The 26,037-nt window shown below is 41.4% G+C and overlaps 2 protein-coding genes across 2 annotated transcripts in view; both read left to right on the top strand.

Annotated features, from left to right (window-relative positions):
- LOC132264934 (large ribosomal subunit protein eL33) overlaps positions 1–26,037 on the top strand; it is a 69,501-nt gene that overhangs the window by 4,175 nt on the left and 39,289 nt on the right. The gene's annotated exons all lie outside the window — the stretch shown is intronic.
- Positions 6,455–25,827, top strand: LOC132264795 (homeotic protein empty spiracles). The gene is made up of 5 exons (XM_059765118.1): positions 6,455–6,604; positions 6,815–7,790; positions 7,966–8,151; positions 16,317–16,504; positions 24,785–25,827. Exons 1-5 carry the CDS (start codon positions 6,455–6,457, stop codon positions 24,977–24,979), a joined length of 1,695 nt encoding a protein of 564 aa, XP_059621101.1. The 3' UTR covers positions 24,980–25,827.

The following is a 26,037-nucleotide window of genomic DNA, read 5'->3' as shown; positions in this document are numbered from 1 at the left end:
GCGCGATGGGCTGAAGGGTGGCGGGGCGGGAAAAAATGGCTCAGCGCTAAATCAGACATTCAAATTTAAATTTAATCGCACTTGAGCAGCACAGAAGGAGCACTGGGACACCTTCTTTTCTCGCCAGCTATGCGATATCACTCCATGGAGTGAAAAATTTCCATATCGAATCACCCCACCAATACAGCCGCCCACCGACCGAATGGATCAATCATACACCCTCGGCGGCGAGGGTGTGGGTGAGATTTCCAAATTCAAAATTCAAATGGAAAACATTTAAGAATGTCATAAAAATATGCAGCATTCCATTTTTATTGTTTAAACTTCTTCTTTAGTAAGTCTCACAATATAATACACCTTTCGATTTTCAATTCAGACGATTCGGGGCGCGGGAAAAAATTTGCCTCCATTTTTTCTGCCACCCTTGCTGGAGGGGTGGACGTTGAGCTGGTGGGTGGCGAAAATTTCTCGCAAACGACAAGGGGATGGTTGCTCAAATGGCATTCATCCACTAATATTCGAGTGTATGCCAATTGATTTCCTTTCTTTTCTCCCTCTTCTTGTCCGCCCTCGAGGCTCAGATGGGCGGGAGGGTTGGCGGGGAGCGAGATCTCGGGGAGAGCAAAAAGCGAGGAAAAGTTCATGAGTTCAATTGAAATTTCTTAATGAAATGTTCAGTGATTTACGATGTCGCCTTATTAGAATATCCTCAAATAATATCGCGGATTGAAACAGTTGTCGTACAATCAAAATATTGCTTTCTCAACTTTTTCTCCCAATCCAGCAAGAAATTGTGAAAAATCCGCCAATCAAATGAGAAAAACACCATTTCCACAGATATGACAAATCCATGGTGAGAAGCATTGAATCGCATTCAGTGAATAAAGTTTTGACCAGAGAGAAGAAAGAATGAAATTGAATGTATAAACAAAATAGTTCTATTTGAATTGAGGGGTTGGGGGAAGCACAACTATGGCACCACACCTGAGACCATTGGTGGGAAGACTGCAAAAGAATTGGGGATGTTGTGTGTGTGTGCATTGTTTGGCAGAAATCTTATTTCGGAAATTCAATAAGGCGAAAGGGTTTCTTGAGTGGCAGAATATTGTGATTTCTTCTTCATCTGTTTATGCTAAAAATCTCGAAAATTTATGTGCAATTTTGTATTCTGCCAGAATACAGAATCAATTTCCACCATGGACTTATGACCTGAAATATCCCAATTGGTGAAGGGAGAAATACACCAAAATACCTGCCAGTCTCATCATTTTGCTCTTTTTTTTCACTTCCTCATGCGAAAACGTGTGCAATAGACTTTGAAAGTTGCCTGAAATTTTGGTAATTGTTCAAAAGTTTTTATCACAGAAAATCCAGTGAAGCTTTCATTGATTTTTTTTTCTCCCTTTCTTTCCGACATCCAATGATGTTGACGAAAATGGGTGTTTATATTTGAGCAGAAGCACCTATCATCATTTCATAAAAATAACCCCTCAATGTCCAGTGAATTTTTCAAGTCCCTCCCTCACTTTCGAGGTGTGCCGCAGACCACGTAAAGAACAAAAGGCACGTCTGGAATATATCTGGGGCTTGTCATTTCATATACAGCAGCGCGCAGCGTGGTGGGAAAGCAGCAACCCTTATCAAAATCTGGGGTGGCTACATCGTGGTTTCCATCTCGATTTTTATTCGTATTTATTCATCGACCGTCATATGGCGGAGAAAATATTTCACATATCGTCAATCCCCTTTTCGTCTACTTTCCCATACAATTGATAAATTGTATATTTACATTGTTTTTTTCCGTCTACGTGAAGAATTCTTCCTTGTGGTGTTTCTTCTCTCGACACTTCTTATTCTGGTTAGCAAATATCTGCCAAAAAGTTTGAATTGAATTTTAAATTTTCGCATTCTCGATTGCCCATTCGGAATATGTTTTTCGTTTGGAGAAGGGATTATCTCCATATTTTCCTTATTATTCCACTTTCTTTTGCAACACTTTTTTCTATGACAAATAAAATCTCTGTTGCACAGAAGCTTTCACACAAATTGTCTGGAAAATTGTGAGCTTCTTTTCTCGCATTTTGAGTTGGGTGGGAAAAAAGTGCCAATTGGGGGATATTTAATTAGAAAAATACGTGAAACTAAGAGTGGCAAAAAGAGGGTTGAAACACATTCGATTGTTCAATGAGTGTTTTTGTGAAAAACTTCATCGAGATTTCTCATTCCTTTGAGTGGCCAATAAGTCTCAATTTATAGGCTCGAGAAGAAAAGTTTCGATATTGAGAGAGCACAAAAGAGCTCGGGGTTGAAAATTGAATTACGTTTTTCTGCCAATTTTTGAGTATTCAACTGACGAGGGCTGTAAAGTGATTCAATTCCTCCTAATGCTAGGCTATTGAAATTAATTAAAATTTATCACTCAATTTTCAGGATTTTTCTCCTAAATAGTGCAATTTCAATTCAATTAAAAAGTTTTAAATGAATTTACCCTTGTTCCTATTCATCCTCAAGTCCAGAGTTCCACTGTAAACAGATACTCGCGCGCGAGAGTGGTAAGAAAAAAAAAGGGGGAAATGGTTCAATTTGAAGCAATATCAATCACACAGCATATACGCAACATTCCGTGTAACCATAAAATCATACATGTTTGATTTTGCGACATAAAAAGTGGTCGAAGAAATACGATTATGATCGGTGGATTACGCAAATTAAATAGAGAATAAAAGAAGAGAGCGCCTTATTGATAAATTCTAATTCAATATTCTTCTTCTCGAGATTTTATTGCACTTTTGACGCACACGGAACGCAAGAAAGTGGGGTGAAATTGAAAGAAGTACTACACAGCTTTTGGGCGGATGAATTACATTTTTACGATTCACCGCAGATAGTGAAGCGGTTTTGAGCTTCACATGGTGAGATATTTGCATACATAGGAAATATCTCATGGCATGGCAGAAAATTTACTAAAGAACTGAACGAAGAAAAAAATCCCCCAACACAGGCGCATATGTGAGGGCAGTAAAAATTGATACCTTTATTTTTTTCAACTTTATGACAAATATCAACAAGGTAGACTTTGCCATGGTTTATGGCTTTTCGTACTTGTTCCCTCAATCTGTACAGAGAAAGGATTTCTCACACACACACACACACTCGTCCTTTCCAGGGCAGCAACAATTCCACTTATGGGGAAAATAAAAGGGGTTGTATTTTATCGTCCAAACATTCCTTTCCAATATTGTACATGATTTCTTGTCTGGTGGCTTTTGATTAATAAGATTTGCCACCGACTCCATTCTCATATCTCTCTCTTTTACCGATAAATAAAATTTTGCCGGGACAAATATGTTACTGCACTCAGAGAAAAATATTGGAAGAGAGAAGGAAAATTACGAAAAGCTAATCAAAGTTAGTAAAAGTAGTAAAAAATTTTGACTTATTAGAACATACTGTTGCAAAAGCGCCAATAAAATACCACCCATTGGGACGCTTGAAGGAGATTTGAAGAATAAAATTTGACCTTAAAAAGCGTCTTGAAATTACTTGATATTGGATAACTAGAAAGTTTCACTCGTACGTCACAATTTTAAATCAGATAAATTTTATGAGTTGTTTATTGCTCAAACGGATTCCTGTTAATCTTCTCCTGATATGTATTTGATGTGATGCATTGCGGTTTTGTTCAATCGATTTTACAACACATATTTACTTAGTAGATTATCAGAGGAATAAAAACAATATTCCAGACGAAGGACATTCGCTGTGAAAACAGAAATACAGTCAAAGAAATAAAAACAGACAAAAAGTTGTTTTTAAATGCCACAGATTCAATTGCAAATCATGTGAAAGGAAAGCAGCGCAAGTCAATAACTCGAGGACAATGTTGTTTATTTGTTTCTCCAATTCAATGAGTGTCTCTTCTGTGAATCTTTTCTGGTTGAATCAGTACTCTGTCGTACGTTTTATTGATTTCGCATGGCAAAATTGAGGGCCTCGAGCTTTCATGATGGGTGGAAAGGGGGCGAAAGCATGCTGGGGTTGATAAGTTGATGAATATGATAGTTTCGTCTCTGGTAGAGGCATGATGGAATCGGGATTGGGAGGGAGACAATTCATAATCTCATACGCTGTGTGATGAGGAGCAAAAGGGATGCGTCGAGGGTGAGATGGGAGGGAAAAATTGCGGAGGAAAAACAGTGCGTAGCGAATGTAATGTAATTCAATGTGATATCTGTGAAACATGCATTTAGTTAATTGAAAAATGTGAATTGACCTCATCATTTAATATATTTCTCCCTGTCTATATTAATAAAATACTGGCGTCTGTCACTGTTGGTTGGGGTATGATTGATCATCATGCAATTTGCAGTCATAATTGGCGACATTAAAGCGACATGCCCATATTTTTTTCTTGTTCAATATATTGCAGAAAAGTCGTCCGTGTGCATGGCAAATTCAATTACTGTAATCCTTCGACAATGCGAAAGAAGCCAATTCCGAGTCACGATTGTGGGTGCTGGCGCGGAAAAAGCCGTGGGAAAGGAAAGTTTTCATTAATCTGACCAATTGGGTGGAAGGCAACGCCTTTTTGACCCAATCAAATCGAGATTATCACTCTTAAATTTACTCGAAACATTCAGTGAAATGGTGGGGATATCTATGTTCGATGCTCTTCTAAACATAAACAGCAACTCACGCGAGAGCATGGAAATGCATCTTATAATGTATTCGGGGCCGAGTGAGTGCGAGAGAACTTGCAAATTGTACGTTTTCCCTCCTTTTTCGCACCGCCAGTGAGCAAGAGGGACATGGAAATTCCACGCAAACGCCACCCACACTCATGCACGGCGTTTTCTCCTAAATACACCAGCACACTGAACTGAGAGAGTGCCTAGAGTTGAAGGATTTACTAGGACAATAATTAACTTTAAGAGATGAGGACGGTAAAGTCCTTTCTGCCAGAGCCTTCTCAGTTCACTCTCCTTTCATTGCCCTTAACTCGCTGGCGCATCTGCCGAGGGAAATATTGTTTGCCGATCGTGACAGAACACAGTAGAAACTGTTAATAGATTCGAGCAGTCTGCGAAGTCCTCAAATTCGCTGTCAGTGGTTTTTTGCATAGTCAAGTCCGGGTGTATTTCACCGTGAGAGGTGTAAAAACGTATTAGGACAAAAGGATCAAGGTATTTGCGTATTTTATGTTTCTTTCATGGCATTCTCAAAGGTTCAAGGCAAAAAAAAAATACTCATCCTCTTTTTCACAACTAAAACCATTTCTCGCTCTTCCTCCAGCACGATGGCTTCTTTGGACGTTGGGAGAGTATGAGAAATCTCATTAATTTTGCCTTTTGACAAATCCGTTTTCATTTTACAATAGTCTCCATGGGTGTATACAATTTATATGGTGAGTGTCATAAGTTTCCTCTCCATCTAAATGGGATTGTTGCGAACTCAATGAAAAAGGACGACCGGATGTCCTGAATTGGGTTATACATACATGCTCCGTGCGATAGCAAATGAGAGTCGACCGGAATGGTGAAACGCGCACACGGATGGAAATAGTTCAGCCATTAAATTTCTTTTGTGTAAATATAAATACCATCGTGTTTATTATTATTATCATCCCTCTCTGGATGGCTTTGCCATGGAAGATGGCAAGGTCCAGGGGCAAAAAAGAGCCCCGAGGGGGAAATGGCTAATTGATAGGGCAGATTATATTGCGTTGAGAAGCATTTTCCATGTGAATCACCGGTAATTTATTGCCCTGATTCTCCTTTGTCGTATCATACTTTAATGTGACAAATTCACTCAATTATCCTTTCTCCCATGCGCTCTAATTCAATATTCCGGTGTCTTTTTCCGTTCTCATAAAACACTATATATACGGACTTTATATATTGCGCTGTGCTCACATTCCTGGAATAAAAACCTCCTATGGCCATGAAGAAAGAGTCCATAAAGCTCCTCTAAAGCTCAATTTCCGTGCGATGTGCACACACATAAATGGGAGCATGAAGGAGACGAAGAAAGATGTTAAATCGAATAATTTAAAATTATTACACATATGAATAAAACTACTTATAAAATGCTAAAGAGTCTGACAACAACAGCATCGTGAAAAACGGTGAAGAGGAAGAATATAAAATGTTATAAAATAAATAAAAGTACAATAAACCTCGGCCATAGAGCCAGTTAAACCCCATTTATGCTGTAGCCATGGGGGCTCTGAACGCTCTCTTTCTCTCTCTCTCTCTCGCTCTCGAAGATTATTAATAAATGGAAAATACGATTTTATTATCCTTTAGCAAAAAAATCGTCGGGAAATAACAAAAATAAGAATGAGATGGAAGTAATGAACTCGAACGCTCCACCCCAAAACCAAATATACTTCATACAATTGCCCTCTCCGGGAGGCGTGTCTCTCTGGCCGGCGTTGTGTTGGTGAACGGCGCAGATGTTGGTCCTCTTCTGGCGCGCGTGTCTCCCATGGAAACCACTCAGAAGGGTACAGAAGCCGAGCGAGACGGCGAGCGTGGCTGGAAATCTTGTGGCGAGAGCTCGCTGGCAAGAGGAGTCTCTGGACAGTTGGACTCCATTCCTTAACGTTAGGCCTAGTGGGTCAGTTGTAAATCCGAATAGCTCTCGTCAGAGACTTGAAGTCGATCTTGAGAGTCTGCTCAATGATTAAGTCTATGTGAAGTGGAGTGATCCCGACGCGTTTCAGTGCTACTTGAGATTTTGGGCATTTAGGAACTGAGAAAAAGGACTTGAATTCTGAAATGTGGAGGCTGTGATGTAACGGGGGAGTCTCCAGCCTGAGTGCAGCTTCAGCATCAATCTGGGTAGTCCGTATCTGTCAGCGACGGGCTCTGATAGCCCCAAATTGGGTGCACTGGTCGCTCCACACCTCGGTGGCAATCTCAGTCCGTTTCCGTTCGCCGCCTCGCCCCAGCTGAATCTGGCTGCCTTCCGCTCGCCCGCATTCCTGGGCTCCCATGGATTTTCCTTCGGCGGTGGCTTTGGGTACACGCGAGACTCCACGGGCGGCGGCAACGGTGCCGTGCCGTTTGACTGTCAGTCGGGCCAATTGAATCATCATCACCACCATCCGAGTGCGTTTCGCAACAACAATAACAATAGTCCAGTGAATCTGTTTGTGGGCGCGAGTGGGAATTGTGTCAGTGGTGGTGTCGTGAGTGCAACAGATGGTGCCGATCGCGATGGCAATTTGAGTGACTACTGCTACGACCGTGCACAGCCCAAAGATATCGACAGTCAAGACGTCGGCTACACAAATTGTGCCTCATCCAGGGACGAAGACACCCCGCACTACGCCACAAGTCGCGACAACAGTCCCCTGCATCCCAACCTACCGCCCGAGAGCCCGGACGGCGCGGGCAAGCGCCTGGACACGGACAGTCCCGTCGAGAGCTCCAGGTCGTACCTCAGCCAGAAGAGTGACGACATCACCGGCTACCACAGCCCGCAGAACGATAGCATCGGATCGCGGAGTCCGGAGAATCTCACAGGGAGGCGAAGTTTAGACTACCCGTCGGCAGGGCAGAAGAACGTGTCAGACATGCTGGATCACAAACTGCCCCTGAGCTTCCTAGGCCCACCCCTGGCAGCCCTGCACTCTATGACCGAAATGAAGTCGCCCGGCGGCACGGCAGTCACTCAAACGCCCTCACAGTCCAACCAAACCGGGACCGCCAATCCGCACGGCATCGACAACATTCTCTCCCGACCACCGCCAGTCACTAGCGCAGGGCTCAGTGCTTTGACAGGCGGTAAGTGCTACTCGAACACTGACCTTCTAGGTAGATCCTGACTTCATATATACGGCTTTCGCTTCTGTCTCTCCCCAACTGAACATTAGATTAACCCGTCCTTTTGCTGCTACGCCAAGATGCACTGCAACTTGATATCATTCTCATGCTTAACGGGTGACGGTTTTGATTTCAGGAGCCATGCCAAGATTCTCAATAGCTGCAGCCGCTGCTGGAATGGCTCAGTATCTACAGCAGAGTCAGCAAGGTCCTTTGAAGGCACACTCGGGCTCCCTGGTGGACAGACCTCATCTCTATTGGCCCGGGCTTCAGGGACTCGTGGCGAATCCCATGGCTTGGCGGGATCGATTGGCTGGTTCCAGTAAGTACTCTTAAACTACTCACATAATTCAGGCTGCTTTGGATGAATTCGGGGCTAAAACACTTCATCCAATGTAGCCCTGCTCTCACCTAAATTCTGATAACTGTTAATAATAATACGTAATATAAACATTCTCATTAGGCGACCTCTAAAAATTATTATAAAAAATACATTTAAAAATCTATTCAATTAAGTGTGAAGATGATTTCTCGGTTTAATCTTGCCGACAATAAATCTCATCTTTGTCAATTGCATTAAGAGTTGTTAAAGCTTCCTAAGATGTTTTTTAGCCTCAAAAAGCACTTTATACGACATTTTCATCAATTACGAAGTTTTTTGGATAGCCTAATGAGATGTCTTTTTTTACCAAAAAATTCTCTCTTAAGAGTGTAAATTGCAAGATAAAAAGCTCCGCCCGGAAGTGCAAAATTGACCCAATTTCTCATTGCAAACACTGGCTCGCGATGGAAAAGTGTGAGAGTTAATAAATGTTGGATGGTGCGCGCTGTTTATGGTAAAACACTTGACATTTTCAGTCGCATGATAATAAATTAAATGAAAGAAAATTCATTGTGTTAAATGAGGGTGTAATTAAATTAGATGTATAAAATTTACCGCCGCAATTGTGTGAGAAAATAATAAATTTATATCTATTCCTCCGGTACTTGACGATTACACCTTAATTACAGGCCCCAAAAACATATACACACCATATGGTGTCACCCCACTCTTTTCAAGGAGGCAATTATTGCCCCAAAATTGACGTGCCATTATAATACTCATTATTGCGCGCAATTCCACTTAAGGCACGTCTTCTCCTGCTTTGACTTCTGGGATCGTGAATAATTGTCTCTCTTCTGTGCGCTTTCTTTCCTTGACTTGGCAAAGGCGGGAAGAAAAGGTGGGAAATTTGGTGGGAGGCGCAGAGTTTATACTGGGAAATTAGGGGAGCAATTAAATCGTTGGTGGGAGGAAAGTCGAGGGTGGGTGACATTTTTATCAGCGTGACAACATTATTGAGCATATTAATGTGTACATATTGCGATAATCGTGCCATTAATTTAACTAATAACGCCTCAATCATTATCGGCAATCGTGTGTGATCGCGCATTTATCGCTCAATATACACATCCCCAACTATTAATAGAAGGTGTTGAACAAATGTTTCAGATATTTTTCGGGGTTTTGTCCCCAATGTTTGTCGTGCGCGGACGCAAAACACCAACCAATTCAATACAATTTTAATTAATTTCCACGATAAATGCTGACAGATGGTTGGAAATATTATGAACATGGTCCACAATATTCCATGCTATATCGCAGCGATACATTTCTGATAAATACTGTGTCATATTTGATTATTTAGCCGCCAGTCGTGGTGGGAGATGACTCTGTGATTTATCCCCACGCCCACTTCTAATCCCAAATTAATCTCGTTGCAAAATCCACCCCAACTCCGAAATATATATGGGTGGGTCAAAAATTATCACGCAGAGTCACCACTCCACGTTCCCACTGGAGAGGTGAACAATTGGTCACAATTTGAGATTCACTGGAGGCCAAAATTTACTGTGTCCATCTGCACAATGATCCATCATGGAGTGTAGCATGAAATCACGTTCGGAGTGATACAAATTGCACAATTATCCATTATTATCAGAGTATAGTTGCAATTTAGATCCATCATGGTACATATTCTCGTTGTGTCTCCCCCGGAACATGTCTCTATTCAATTCTCCCCAATTGGTCCACCCTAATATTCACCACACGCACTCCTTCCGGACCTCAACTGTCCTTCCGCAGGACAATCATTTGAGGATGGAATTGCAGTGATTTTACTGCGGTCGCAAAATTATATTAGAACAACAGATACATATTCTTTTCTTTGGTTTTATTGATTCTTTTCGAAAATATTCCTTTAAAATCTTAAAAGAAAAACCCAAAATGTGTCTTGAACTCAACTGAAATAGGATAATAAAATGGGTTCGAGAAGTCAATTATTTTATTTGCAATATCAATCTGCTTTTTGCTTGATTTCATATAAATGTAAAGTCTCTAGAATGGGGTTTATTTGACCAAGAATCACTGTATAAACGATTTAATGGGTCCAATTCATTCAATGAATATCCCCTGAATGCAGCCAACGAAAATGGGTGTCTATTGAGAGGCACAATTTAATGACTTTATAGTGGAATTTGTGTCGAGCAGAAACAAAATTAATTTACTGCTTTAGTACGATTTTAATGCCATGAGGATCATGCTGATTGATCGAGAGCAACACGGAGAGATTGTGAATCGTGAGAAAATCCCAAATAAACGCCATATCGTGATTTTTTTCCCTCTTCCGTGGCAAATATCAGTGCGGACAGAGTCGGGGATGGGCCAGTCAGAGAATTATTTTGAAGTTTTGAGAAAGTAGAGGCGACGCCAGACAATTTGATATGCTTACACTTTCTCTCTCTCGTGTATCCAAAAGCGAACATGGGGAGTAATTAAAGGCTCCCGCACTCCCATCTCGTTCGCTCTAAATGATGCTCCGGCAGATTGAGGCAATTCAGTGTCTATGTACCATATCACGTGCTCAGTATTGTTAATGCGACGTCATATGTCGATAATGACGCCAAAAACAACTAATGATCATTATATGACGTTATCAAAATTTCACCAAGTTTCTCACTATATCGCTATTATTCTGCTCACTTGGGGGATCACCTTTTAGGCATTTGTCTCCTTTTCCCCCGGGAGAAGCACCCTCGCCGGGCCATATTGTGCCTTTTTTGTGGCATAATTGGAAGTTTAGTGCATGAAGTACCGGGCGTCCCCACTGTGCGAGATGGAGACGCCTGGTGGGGGAAGAATGAATGGAGTTATTGGGCTTTTGGCCACGCTGAAGGGACTCTTTTATGCTCCTGTACACATTTTTCGATACCACACGCATCTCACGGAGGGAGAGAGAGAGAGAAATAACATATTTCACTAGATGGTGGAATATTTGCAGACGCCCAGAGTGAAATGGCGAAACAATAACTGGGGCGAATATCAAATAAAAATGACCAACATGGGAGCAATTGAAATCATTTTATGGCATCGTGGTGAAGTGTTGAGGAAATGAATTTCATTCTCTATACATCATTTTAATTTGCCCCTCCATATATTTATTTTATTGCCCAGTGAGGTGTTTTATTATTGATTTCAATGCGATTCTCGAAATCATTCTCCGTTTGGATGTGCGATGCAAGGGGAGAAATGGGCATGTGTGTTTTTGCTGAAGGAGATTTCAAGTGATGAAGAATTGAGAGATCCTTTAATTGAACCTTATTTAAAAATTGCTTATTCACTAGAACGAATAGAGCGAGAGAGAAAGAGCGGAAAGAGACGAAAGAAGAGGCGGATAAACAAACAGCGATCAGTACACCCAATATTATTTCAAGTGTTTCTCCGGTCATCTCATTATTTCACTTTATCGTTTGATATTGTATTTGATTTGTTGTTTGTTCAATAAACAGTGAAAGAGCGTGTGAGAGGGAATTTATTGATTTCACTTGATTTCTTTGACATGTGTGCCCAATGAGAATACCAACATGGCATTGATATTTGGCTACGTTCAATTAATGTTGATAGAGTATCAAAAATTAGTTGTGTCCCCGAGACATTCAGATGCCAATCTCACACAATATGCTCCTAAAATCGTATTTCATCGGATTGGTCAAAATATCCTCACTCTCTCTGCCTGTCTACTCGAATCCCCGGCACTTTGCCTGGGCGACTAAAGGTTAATGTTGGCTTGGGGATATTGTTTCGAATACAGGCAAATTAATATTTAAGGTGGTCTCACGTTTTGGCAAATTCTATCATTCCGACAGACCTGGTGGATGATTGCTGGACGGGGAGGTGCTTAGCATGTCGGAGGATCAGTATGGGAGGGCTATCTTAATTTAATTAAAACCCTCCGTCTGAAATTGTATTTCAAATCCACCCTTCGTGCCTAGACAAAACTCCCTGAGTGACTTCTAATCTATCGCATAATACTTCAGAAAGCAATGTTGGGTAATTTACCGGAGGGAAAGTTGGTTTTTCCGGAGGAATATAATGTTTGAAGATTGTTTTCAATCATACAAATTTGTGATTCGCCAGAAATTTTAATTTAATTGTGGTTTTTCAGAGAAATTTTGAATTTGCAATGAACTCCGCATTCTCAAATGCAATTGATAAAATACTGAAATGATGGAATTTCAAAAGTGGAGAACCAAATGACACTTTAAACCACTTTTACGGTCAGTCATATTTCAAGTTTATTTCCAGAACTACGGATATCGCCATTCGTCTGAGTGCACATTCAAGTCAGGGGCTATCATTGCAGCAATAAAGCATTAACCAATCCCCCTCCTCTGTCTCTCCCCTCCCATTGTGGCAATTAATATCAAAATTGGCTCACCCCATTTCACAAGTTGAGAGTGAATGCCGGTGAAATGGCATAAGCGGAGAATTGCTTGTCAACCCTTTTACGATATGATGCGGTGGCAAATGAAGGGTATCCAAAGTTGCGCAGGGAGACTTCTTGCTTTTCACTCAATTTCATTGTTCCCAAGAGAATGCGAAAGGAAGAGAGACTCTTTCTTCTCCTTCTGGAGAGTATACACTCTAATTGGTCAGTCACCCTCTTTGCTCGCAACTTCATCCCTGTGCGCGCCACAGAAGGGCAATTGTGATCATCTAATGGCGTCGATGCTATCGACGCCAAGATCTCTTTCTATTCCCATCGCATACTTTTATAAAGCAATTCCGAGACATGATAGTTTGGTGAATTGATTTCCTCGGCCAGGGGGTGATTCATATCGGGCGAAGGTGGGTCTTAGGGGATCCCTTGTTGCATATTTATCTTGTTTCAATTGGTCATTTTGCCCGTTTAACGACCATTTTTATGGATTCCACCCTTAATGGCACGCTACTAATTCCTTAATTACCGACTACCATTAAAGAAGTGTTTGCTCACGTTCAGTAGCCTCCCCATTGGCCTCCAGGGAGCAACATTTTCGATGCTGTACAAGCAATAAAATATTTGATAGAGTCAAATTTATATTCAAGCGAGGATTTTTCCATAAACTGCCCTCTTGAAATGCTGGTGTGCGCGGGTCAAGGGAGATTGCAATGGAATGGGGATTTATGATGATCGTGATGCTCCAACATTGTGTCAGATGAAAGGATTGTTTCATTATTGTGCGATTTGACATCTTATCAGTTGACATCTAAAATTCTTTTCTTTTTCGATTACTTTGCTCAATTAAATAGAGATGTCCTAACTCACGATCCACAGCTGAAGAGCTTATGGGAATTTTTCCTGGAGCACAGCCCAGAAGCTGACAGGGTGAGAGATGGTGGTGCTGGGTTGAAGAATCAGCAGGAATTCACGTACATGTGTTGTACATAATAGGGAGCGGATGATAAAACATAAGTGGAGACATGGAATATAAAGAGGCGAATAGCATGGAAATGGCTCGTACGACGTCAAGTACATATGTATTCTGGCTTTCTATGGGGGATTTACCACTTCACCAAAACCACCCCCGGCTCTCGGTGTATGGAGAAAAGAGCTTTCATAGTCTCCCCATCATCGTCAGTAACGGAGGCGAGAGTGTATCTCTTTCGCTCCGGCGTTGTAGTCTCCGGGCAGTCAGCATGAGGGAGACAGAGAGGCTGACAACATGGAAAATGATGATGGTGGAAATTATGCAGAGAAGTCTGGGATTCAGAAAATAATGGTTTTACATTTGCGACGCGGAGGATGGGTGCGGAGGGATGCTATGTAGCGCACGCCTCAAGGGTGTCTCGGAGGAGATGTGAGGAGGGCTTCTGGCTGGGAGAAACCACATTTTAATTGCTCCAATTGTAATTGTATTCATTTAAGAGGTTCATACTGAGAATATGCTGATGATGTAATTAGATAGGAGATCCCATATACACAATTATCTTCTATGTCTAATTTATATTCATTTTATGTAATCTCTCATTCCGACAAGCGAATTTTTCCCCAAACACCCCCTCGCGTTGTGATTTATCTCGCGTGATTTTCCCTCTTCGCAGCAAAATTCATCGATCTGTTGGGGGGAGCTTTTTCACCGCCCCCGCGCGCAATGAAAAATGCGGCAAAAGGGAAGCTTTTGCGGAAGTTTTCCCGCAAATCAATATCAAAGGAATTTTGCAGTTGCAGAAGCACCTCATTCTCGAGGCATCTCGACACTCACTTATCTTCTCTCTGTCTGTATGTGGATGTCTTATGGGGCTTTTTCCACGCCGGCGTCGCACCACCCACTTCCGCTTTCCGACATCTCACCACTCATCGCTCTCTCTTCCCGCGCACTGTTCACCCATTTTGTCGATTGGTGGACTTATGATGCTCCAAATATATGGAGAAATCCCGTGCAATTGACGCTCCTTATCGAGTGTGTTTTGCTCCAACCAGCGCATCTTCATGGAAGAATGTTCCCACAATTGGGGAACTCATTAAAATCATCTCTAATTGTAAATTTCGGCAGAAGCACACAATTAATATTCATCAGTCAAAAGTAGGAATAGCTGAAAAAGTGATGAATGGCAGAGGAATTCATTTCCAATCATCACTCAAGCTCCCATCGCTCTTTCTTCTCCCACTCCTGATCGTGAGACTGAGTCGGATAGTATGAAGATCTTCGCGGGTATTTGTAGATGAGAGTGAGAAAAGACACAAAAGATGATGACCAAAATGGCTGCTGAGCGCGTATTTGTTGTCTTTCACGGCTCCCTCGTGTGGATGCCAAATGGGCAGCCAAAACGCGCGATATTCACTTGTCTGGCCCTAATGATGCCATCAGGCGAGTGTTATTTGTTCAACAACGCCTTGTGGTCTGTGGCCAGGAGGCTTCTTGAGCACTTTGCAAGTCCGTGAGAATATCTGTGGAGTCAATTGATCAATTGGTGCGAGCACAAACAGCCAGTCATGCTTCACCAGTCTTCAAATGAAAATGTCAACAATCTCCTGAGGAGAAATCATTCACAGCATATTCAGGGGTTTGCTGTCAGAAGCTCTAAAAGGAGAGATGATGGTTGGAGGTGGAGGCAAAAAAAAACACTGTGTTGATGATGTTAGTCATCACCTTTTGGTCTTCATCGCCAGCATTTAAAATAGAGCTTTTTATTAGTCTTTTTCATGTGAATTTCTTTGTCTCGCAATCAGAGTTGAGTGATTCGCAGCGATTTCTAGATAAAGAATATAAACTAGTGTAAATTAGTTGTTGCCAAATGGAGCGGCATTATTTGCTTTAATCAAAAAGCAAACATCTTGCGAGGATTGGAATGAATAGAAAGTTCTTAAATCTATGTGTCTTTCAGCTCTCGCCGCTGTGCTTACACTTGACGAAAAGTTGTGCTCATTTTTTCAAATTAATTTTGTGCAAACACAAAACGCCCCACTCCACATGGTCGATATAAAAATTCCATCCAGAGAGTCAGAATATTTTATACATAAAGAGGCTAAATTCAAATCTCTAAATCCTATGTTTCAATTGAGGATAAAAAATCCTTATTATTTTTTTATCCTTCCCCGAGACTTACACATCTGGGGAAATGGTCGGGGATTGTGAGTTGAGCATACTTGGCGTGAGGGAAGCAAAAAGCCATGGGGTGGAGAGATACATGGTGTCTTTTTTGTTCACGCACTCTCTTCAGCCTCCCTCTTGGTCGTCGGAGGGGCTCTTGTGCAATTTTCTTCGTGTTATACACCCTCTCGCCCCCAGAGGAAATGGAGGGAAAAGCTCTTGTCGTGGGAGGAGTGGAAAAATGCCAAGCATCAGCATCAGAGGGTGCCTCTTCCGCCCACCAACAGTGCGGCATTGAGGGCGGAAAAAAGCGTGCGAGCGCAGATGTGGGGTTGACGCACAAATACCATGTGGATTGAGTGGAGATGATGTTTTGGGTTTTCCACCTCGTGTTTACTTCATCGATGGAATTACAGCAATCTCTCCCCTCTCTGTACTTGGGCATATCCGGATATTTTATGACTATTGCTATTGTATTCTGTGTTTTCCTGCAATTTCATAATGTTTCACCCAACGACAATGTTACCAGGCGAAATTGTTTATTTGCTCGCGCTGTGCTAAATCTCCTTCTCCCTTCACTCTCTCTCTTTGCAGTGGCAGGAAGTCTCTCCCAGTCACACCAGCAGCACGACAAAGATGGCAAGAAGAAACACACGAGGCCTACATTTAGTGGTCAACAAATATTCGCCCTGGAGAAGACCTTCGAGCAGACCAAATATTTGGCTGGTCCGGAGAGAGCCAAATTGGCCTACGCCCTGGGAATGACAGAATCTCAAGTGAAGGTAAGCTAGATTCCCAGGCAATAAGTGGCAAGAAAGTTCGTGAAATTTTTTTGTCCGCCAATTTATCATTCTGTGCAATAAATAAGACACAGAAAATGCCACAAATAATGGGTCATGGCGAGTCTGAAGGGCAGGGAATATAAAATGAAGTGGTGAAATGCTCCAAGGGTACACAGAAACAAAAAATCCACCCCAATTTTTCGGGGAATACTGCGGAAAATCCCTTCCCAGGTCACACATGTTCAGTCGGTGTATTCTTTTCCCTTTGGGCGATGGATTGTTGCACTGCTAAATTCTTTCGTGGATAAAATACAGTTGATTCAAGTGAATCACCTAGAAATATTCCGCAATGTTTGATCCCTTAAATCTGGAAGTCACATATGGAACAATTTGCAGAATCCCTTTGTCCATTTCAACCCTGTCGACAGAAATCTATTCCAAAAAGTTGCCTTTCTATGGGATTTTCAGCTCAGAATGAGGCTAAAATAGATAATTCACCCCTTTTATTGGCTAAAATGCGTAACAAATGATATGATAAACTGAGAGCAAGGCGCACTTTCAATTATCTCTCGAAGGGGTGAATGTAGCAATAAAACCCCACGTCGTGTGTGATTGCGTTTGAGAGGCGCGCAGTTAATTAGTCGCTCTTTATATCGCGGAGAAATATGAGTATTTTGATATGTAAATGACTAAACGGTGCGATTTTTAATGGATTTCACACAAACACACACACACATACAGACACAGCAAAAATTGATCCATGAGGAGTGGTTGAGGAGTTGTGGTGATGATTTATGCGATGACCATCTCAGGGATGAGAGCAAAAAAAGGAGCGCGCTATTCCATCAAACGGTGCTCAATAAATCAATCAAAATTTATTGTTAATCATGGGGCAGAAAGTGCAGGAGAAGTCATTGATGTCTCTGGCAGTAAATTCAACCAAAGTGCCAGAAATAGTTTCCAAAATCGATTAAATGCGAGGCGCAAAAAGCCCACCCAGCAGTCCGCCCGCTGTGACGCCTTGGTCGTCCGGTGTCGTCATAAATACAATCAAAATGATTGACTGCCATCAAATGCTGTCGGCATTGACCACGTGCTATTGACAGCCCATTCCGACATCCATCCATATCCTCACACCATCCCCAGGAGAGTCGGCACCCTTGGCTGCACATGCAAAGCATCCCGGCGCAGCGCCCCGCCCGCCCCGGATTGCTTGTACGGGACTAAATGATTAAATGCAATGAGCCACTGTTGTATATAAATTTCCGTGGCGTTGGGCTCTGAGCGCCTCGAAGGGTATCAATTACGGTATTACGAAAGATTATAGACGCATATGTCGCAATAAACAGGCGTCGAGCGCCACCCAAAATCCACGCCATTGAGGCAATATTCCTGACGAGGAGGCGCGCTTCAGCAGGAGGAAAATTTACTGGGACACCGAGGGCCCCTCGTGAGTGTCAATGGTTGGCGCAATTGGTAAGGATTTGCGATCAGCACAATAGCGAAATCCCCATGTTTTCCACTTCGCGCCATTTAATCAATGTAATGAAATGATTTGGCCTCTGATTTATTAATCTCTAAATGTTTGCACGCAATTATTTCCACCCCACACTCACATCCCTGAGGCGTTCAGCCCCGGGAAAACACAGTACACACTCTAATTTCTCACTTTGTTTCTGGACATTTTGGGACCATCGATTGGTGTTGTGACCGAATGAGTAAATTGTTGGTACATTTGTTGCATTTCATTTAATTATATCCAATGCGATCAATAATTGAAATTGAAATTAAACAAACACTAAAGAATTGAAATACTTCCTCAATTGTATGTCCTTCCGCATGAATTTCATTTCCAAAAAACATATCCTTGAACAAGCGATTTGCTGAATCATCTCCAATTTCCTCAAAAGATGAAAATTCCATTAAGTCCAAATTCAATGTCTTGAACACTTTACTTTGGAATTGGGATAAAAACACAATCCAATAATCTCAAGAATGTGCGGTAATTCGAGATGGTCATTGGCATAACTTGGAGGAATTATTCAGCAAAACACATTGGTATTTGCTTTCGGGATTAGGGTTTCTCAAGCATTTCATTAGTGGCTTCCACACACTAATCTTTTAGGTTCATCGACAAACACATCTCTTCATTGACCAAAATCCTTTTATGATTATTGCATCTGATAATTAATTTCCTCCCCGGCCAGAGAGTGTCGTTTTTGGGGGTTTGACACTGAGTGTAAAACATATCCAATTGGGTGGCTGTGTTTTGTAAATTAAGACTCTGGACTTGATCTTATTTGAAGGCGATTTATCGCCTCCCCTTTCGGCGTTTTTGCGATAGGGTGGAAAATAGAGAGGGTGGTCTGTTGACTCTTAGTTTACTCATGTAAGTGAAACGCTTAATTTAGCAGCGTTTAGCAGTGCACCGGGAAATCCATTGAGGGTGATTCGGATGAAAAGCCACGGGGGTTGTGGGTGAGGAGTTTTGCACAAAAGACGTATTTCGACGCCTGTAAAACCCTCTTGGTGCCATTGTTCCGCTCCGTGTGTCTCCGAAGGCGGAAATGCATGGTGGAGAAGTTAATTTATAGGATTTAGATTCACCAGCACCCAAGGGGTGAGCATCAATTGAGTTAAATGCGTGGTGTGAGCGGAAATCATGACTTCCAGAGGCTTATTATGTGTTTATTGATGGGCTCTTAGAGCCAATTGAGACGATTGCACTCGTTTAATTGATTTTCGCACTCTACACAATTAATGGACATGCAACATTTCCTCTTAAGCCTCTTATGTCGTGCAATATTGCACTTCAAGGATTGCATAATGGCCGAAAAATTCCGAGTAAAATATTATGATGAAAAAAGTTTCGTTCTAATAGAGCTTTGCCCCTTACGGACTGTTGGAAAAATATTTCCCAGGCAAATAGCGCTGTGCAATGGAAATGTTTCATTGTCCAGTATCTGGCTTCCAATTAAAATTCGCGACGTTATCTCGATAAGGGTAGTAAAAAATTGAATATCGAATTTGACGCAAAAATGCAGCATTTACGTGGATATCTGTGATTTAATTTACATAAATCTTGCAGTTTTTCGCAATACGACCCAGAGTTTTATTTCCACCCCACGGGGGAAAAAATGGCTTTTGTGCGGGGATGAAATGTGTGGAAAAATGCCACAAAATGCAAATTGAGATGCGTTATTTATCTCGATACAGAGATTCCCTTTTCACATACATATAATGGTGCTTTTTCCTCAACCAAACATGTTTATTAAAAAATCCTTCGACCCTTGCTTTTTGCCCATTTCCATGCCAAGTGCAATTTTCCCTTTGCTCACACACATACACAATAGCTTTCCTCGTGCCCATGGAAAATGCGTTGCAATTGAAAAATGACACAACCACATTGTGGTCGGACGTAACAGTGTCGGTAAATCTTTCGCCACCCCTTTTTCTCGGGCACTCTTCCAGGGTTGCCTTGCCACCGAATCGTCTTTCATTCTCTCCCCCTTTGCACAGTCCTTCGACAGAGAATCCCCCCATCGGGAAGCCGTGTGCAGGGATGGCTCGCGAGAGTGGCGGGAAAAAGGCTCTTCCCGGGGGAGAGAAAAGCTGCACAATGCGCGTTAACACCCCCTTTTGCGCTCTGCTGGGGGATATATGAGGGGCACCACGATGATTCTCCCTGACGCCATTCAACTCCATTATTTTGGTCTCTTTCGCTCCGCCAGGCAGAGTGACATTTATTGTTGACTTTTTTTCGGGTTGAAAACCAACCGCAGAGCTTTTCTTCTCCGCCATGGCTCTTCATCATAAAATTTCAATTAAACCCCAATTCATTAAAGGTGATTTACTCTCACATCAAATCTGTGTGAAATTCGGTGAGCTTTTGTGTTGGGACATGCGTGCTTCCATCATATATCACTTGAATGCTCGGGCGCGGAACCCCTGGTAAATAAAAGTCATCATTTATTGTTAATACACACCGCGAGAGAGGCAGAAGAATGGAAAGAGTCTCAGACTTGTGTCTCCCTCAGCGTCTTCGCTGGCATTCCAGCGTCTTTGTTGGGTCACTTTTGTGCTGAAATGTACAAAATCACTGAACGTTTTTACCCAACACTTCAACTTAAATCTCATAATTCCCTCACACTCACAATTATACGCCATTAAGCGTCTGATATGGTGAAATATAATATAGATTAATGATGGTCATCCCATCTCTCAGCTCACTGAAATCATCCATAATGAAATTATTTTCTATAAAAACACTCAGACAAGATGCGGAAAACGCGATCATCTTCGGAGAGAATCGCGCACTTAATTGCATTAAGAGTGATTCGAGGGTGGAAAAATGTTGCAATGTAATATGGGAAAAAAGGGGTTGAACATCAAATAGAGTTCCATTCATTTTTCCGCGTAAACCTTCATGTGAAATCAATTCTTTATTTTTATTAACAACGCTTGAATGCTATTGGAGCAATGAAGCGGAAATTATTATTTTTATTCTGTCTCATATAACAGTTATTTATGGGAATTGTCGCATAACTTTTGCAATTAAAAATTGTTTTATTGCCTATTAAATTAATGTGCATTTTATCTCGGTAAAAAAATTATTGGTTTCATTGTTAATTTACAATTTGATAAATATTTAGAGCTTCATTTTGCAATTCTCAAAAACCTCCGAATGATTTTAGTACCTATACCATGAAATTTCATTAGAATTTTTCCTAGTTCAAGTTAAAAGCAATCTTTCTGTATAAACGATTATTTGTTTGGCTTTGGTTTATAAGTCCACTTATATGCAACACAAATAGCGGTGAAGCAGTAAAAGTAGCAAAGTGATGATCAATCAATGTGAGCACTTTCTTCCTATTGTGCAGGAATTTAATTTGTGCATTCCTTTCAATCAACCCCGAGCACGTCACATCCGCAATGATATTTTTGCCACACTGTTGTCTTGCTCATCAGAGGCCCCGTCAGCAAAAATGTTTCAATCTTTGCTTCGTAATCCATTCAATTGGGGACCTCAGCATAGGAGCCGAAAAGGGGGAGATAGAAATGCCATGATCTCACCCTCCCAGAGCGCTTCATTTTATTTTACGACGTGCCTTGTGTGTATAGTTTTGCACATTTTTTCGATGTGTTTTATGGTTTCATGGCGATTTTAAATCAAATTTGATATGCGATCGGAATATTGATAGCTGATATCGTGGAAATTATGTATTATCTTCCTGGTGGCCCCTTTTTTGCTTCCTCGGCTCGCCCAAACGATGATTTGCTGCCAAATGATTTATCCCGCATCGTTCGCTGGTGTAGCGCTGCGATGTCCAATGAAATATTTCTCCTGCACGAATGGTTGTTTACCACCATGGCCATTGGGATGTAGGCACGAGCGGGTGGCAGAGGGTGGGATGAGAGATGGATTTCCCAAAATATCGAATGAATTGTTTCAGTATTCAGGACTTGATTCATGCCTTTTTCCCACACGAAACCGCAAAAATCGCGCGAAGAAATACAAATCATTCACATTTTCCAACTGCCAATGCTCCATTCGCCCTCCAGCATACAAACTCAAATTATCTCAGGCCACATCCGAACCCCACACAGGACCAGAAGAAGAGCCACACATATCTGTGTGTGGTAAGAAGATTTTCGGGAGTGTGCAAAGTGCTGCGTAATTTGTAAATCCTTCCTCGGCATGTTGAGACAATTGCATCCGGCTGAAGAGCGCCAACATGACTTTCAAAGAGCGCGATAACGCTGGTCGATCTGGCAAAACACATTTGCCAAAGTGAGGAATTTTAAATCACTATCTGATTGAGGGGTGTGCGCACGACACCCCATCGAGAGTCATCAGTTTCGAGGGGCTCTTGCGCTGTGGCGGCAAAGTCATTCGTCTAATGTGTGTGTTGCTGGGGTGGCTACTGGGATTTGGTTCATCAGGGAGAGAATTTTAAATCGTCACCACTTGCCTTCGCCAGAATCAAATTAACCCAGAAGATTAAATTGACCGAATCAAATGCTGTCACACTCGGGAGTGACTCTCAAATTGAGATCAAAGATAGGGAGTTAACGAGCGTGTTGCCATATATTTGATAATGAAATGAAAACGAATATGCATGTTTAAGTTTAAACATCACGATTAGAATGTCGTCTACATCAGTGGCCCAACTCATCCCTGTGCGTAGAGCATCGCTTTCCAAAGGATTAATGATTCCTTTGTATTAAATTCTAATTCAATTACACCAGCAAAAACATGAAAATCTCACCAAGACTGGCAATCAGGAGCGAAGAAACATAATTATGTTGTAGAAAACGATGCCGGAGGCAGTGAAAATAATTCAACTGCTAGCAAAAGATTGTCCTTTTTCGTGCCATTTGAGGGATAATTGTGTGTCGCATAATTAAAATCCTCTTGCGTGAGTACAATATTAATTTTAATCTCCTCGCCATCCCTCCCTCGCGGGGGCACAAATGAAAATTAATTGGAGGGTGAAGACGAACTTCCGAAGTGTGATTTTCCAAATGAAATTGTACAATGTTATACCCGAGATTGTCAACTGATACAGCACGGAAAGATGTAATTCCACCATCTGCAATTTATTTTAATTTTCAACAATTATAACAGAATTTTTCTCTATGATTTTTCTCCTCACCCTCTCGGATTGCGGCTGTATGGGGAGAAAAGGTGTGGGCTGCATTAGCATAAAGAGATTAAAAAAGCGGTGCTTCTTGCTGCAAATTGCACAAGAAGGGGTGATTCGGGGGTGGCTTTGGAGGAGAAAGAATAATAATTTGGACGGAGGTGAGGCATAAAAGTGGCGTAAAAAAATTAAATATCACTGTTCCAGCGCTCGACTTGAGCCCCATTCAACCGCACAGAGACATCATGAACCCCTTTCTGGGCATGAATCCGTGGGTCGTGTGTCCACCATTGAGATGAGATACCGGTAAAACATGCACAATGGTACTTTTTTAATTAAAATCCAGCTCATCTCGCACGAAGGAGGACATAAAACGGGTGGAAAAAAATTCAAGAAAGAAAAGAGGAGTAAATAAAAACAGCACAAACCCTTTAAAGTTTATGTTTTACCCCTTCGGGGGTGGTTTATTTCGTTGAAAGTTGATGATTTTTACGATGATAGCATCAAACCGAAACTTTCTCCAAGGACTCGAAGGAAAAAAATGTACATTCAAGAGATAATCCATTCGGCAAAGAGTCTAGATAAATTGAAAATACTTTACAAGAGACACATCAATGAAATATGATTAAATGAGCATTTATAAATCCTTTTTCCCTCATTTTAATAACCTCTCTCGCCCTGGAATAGTCGTGGGGCGGCGCGAGCAGGAAATCCTCGATAAAACTCTGTGGCTGTTTTGCCTTATTTAATCTCAAATAAACGTTATTAATGTTCTTCATTAATAATGTATAAACAGGACATTCGAAAGGGGTTGAAAAATGCCCTCGCACAAAGACTGAGAGGGCAACAAATCGTCCAAATGCTCTCAAATGTCTCAGATTGTGTACATACAATCAATTATTCCATCTAGCGGGGGTTGTTGCTCTTCTGCGTCTCCTTCAGAAGTGATGGGTGCTTCTCTCACTGAGAGCTGAATGTCAATTTCATAACTGCAAAATATGAAATTCGTAAATTTTCAACAGACTGTACGTACATCATTAAGGGTGGTTTTCTGAACATTATCTTGGGCCGCAGCTGCGACTGAAATCTGCCACAGTAACCTCCTCTCCGGCCCTCATTCCGCTCCCTGGGCAATATTTTGGGTGACTTTTAAGGCAAACTCGTGTGTGATTCTCATTTTACACCACATCTCTCACCCAGTGGGGACCAAAAAGTTGCTCCCCGGTGGTTTTCTCTAAATTGCCACCCCGTCGCAGAGTTGATAACAGCGTAAATTGAAGATTGAGGGAATTAAATTCAACTCTACATCATCTTCGCTCATCGTTTCTCTACGATAATTGCGCATTTAATAGCGATTCATGTATAAATTCAATGTAAAATACTTGGGAGAGTGTAAAATTCTGGGCAATTACAAAGAGTAATCAGCATCTCTTCTAGATAGCTTCGTGATAATTGCCATTCAACTCTGTATCAGAGTGGGAAACAGTCATATTTTGCTGATTCTCTCCCTGTTGGTGTATTTTAATTTCACAAAATTCCACTTTTGCCATCTCGTTGAACGCCATAAAATGTGATTCAATTAACACACAACTTTTTATGCCCATCTCACGCAGTCCTTCCTCCTCTTGCCTTTCAGGTGTGGTTTCAGAACAGACGGACAAAGTGGCGCAAGAAGCATGCAGCCGAAATGGCCACGGCCAAGCGAAAACAGGAGGAACTGGGCGACGGTGACGGCGACTGCAGTGAACCCATCGATAGTGATTCCGAGAGTCTGGACTTGGGCGAGAGCGGCCGCAAGAGGTGTCGCATGGACGACGACATGAGGCAATAGGAGGCTTCGCTCACATCCCACTGAACTCTTTAGCCCATCCTGCTCTTCGACTTTCGTGGTGAATTGTAATATTTTGTGCAAAAAAAGGAAGATTCTTCATAGATTAGAGGCAACTTGGAAATTTGTAAAAAAAAAAGAAAATATTGAGATTTTACTTAACACTAAATTAAATGAGGATTAATTAAAGACAGACCTTAGGTGAATAAAAGACATTTACTATATACAATGTAGTGTAAATAAATTGGATTTATCGAGGATGAGGAATGCTTTCAATAGAATGCAGCATTTTGAGGAGGTGAAGAAGAGAAAAGAACAAAAAAAAATATTAAAGTACGTTAGTGTTTAGGCGATAATGGAAAATTTAATCGAATTTATTTAACAAAAGAAAAAAAATCCAGTAATGCATAAGAAACATTCCCACTCTGATTTATCATTCCACGATAAGTATTTTCTTCCTTTATATATTCATGCAAACAGTGAGAGTGAAAAATACCCTAATTCACAAGATATATTGCAAAGACAAGCCCAGCAGTTATTTATATTTAAAGAAAATGAAGTGAAAAAAATGGAAATTGTGATCATGTCAGAGCGTAAAAATGTCTCAGAAAAATCTCGATAAAAGCATAAAAAAAAGAAGGAAAAGAGAAAAAAGTACCCAATAAATTGTTTAATGGCAAATTTATGGCTACGCAATCCCGAAGAAAACGGACAGATGTGTGAGAGAGAGAAATGATTGAAGGCATAAAATGAGGAATGATTAATAAATTAAATTGTATATGTATATATATGTTGTAATGTAATGATCTCTAAACTAACAATAAAACGGCGAGAATTATTATAATTGAAATGAGATAAATGAAAATCAATTAATAAAAATATTATTTGAAAAGATACCCTCAAATTGCGACTCACCAAAAACTCTCTGATGCTGCTGACTTCTTTCTCACGCGCACTCGCGCGATCGTCGATGGTCCGACTAATTGGATCAATTTCCAGTGAGTGAGACCATTTAGTTGATTCTCCGGCACCCTCGCTTCAGCATGACTCGGACATTTTGG

This window comes from Phlebotomus argentipes, unplaced genomic scaffold (genome assembly GCF_947086385.1).
Source record: "Phlebotomus argentipes unplaced genomic scaffold, Phlebotomus argentipes genome assembly contig_2, whole genome shotgun sequence".
Taxonomy (NCBI): Eukaryota; Metazoa; Arthropoda; class Insecta; order Diptera; family Psychodidae; genus Phlebotomus; species Phlebotomus argentipes.
This window is presented reverse-complemented; position numbering and strand designations above follow the sequence as displayed.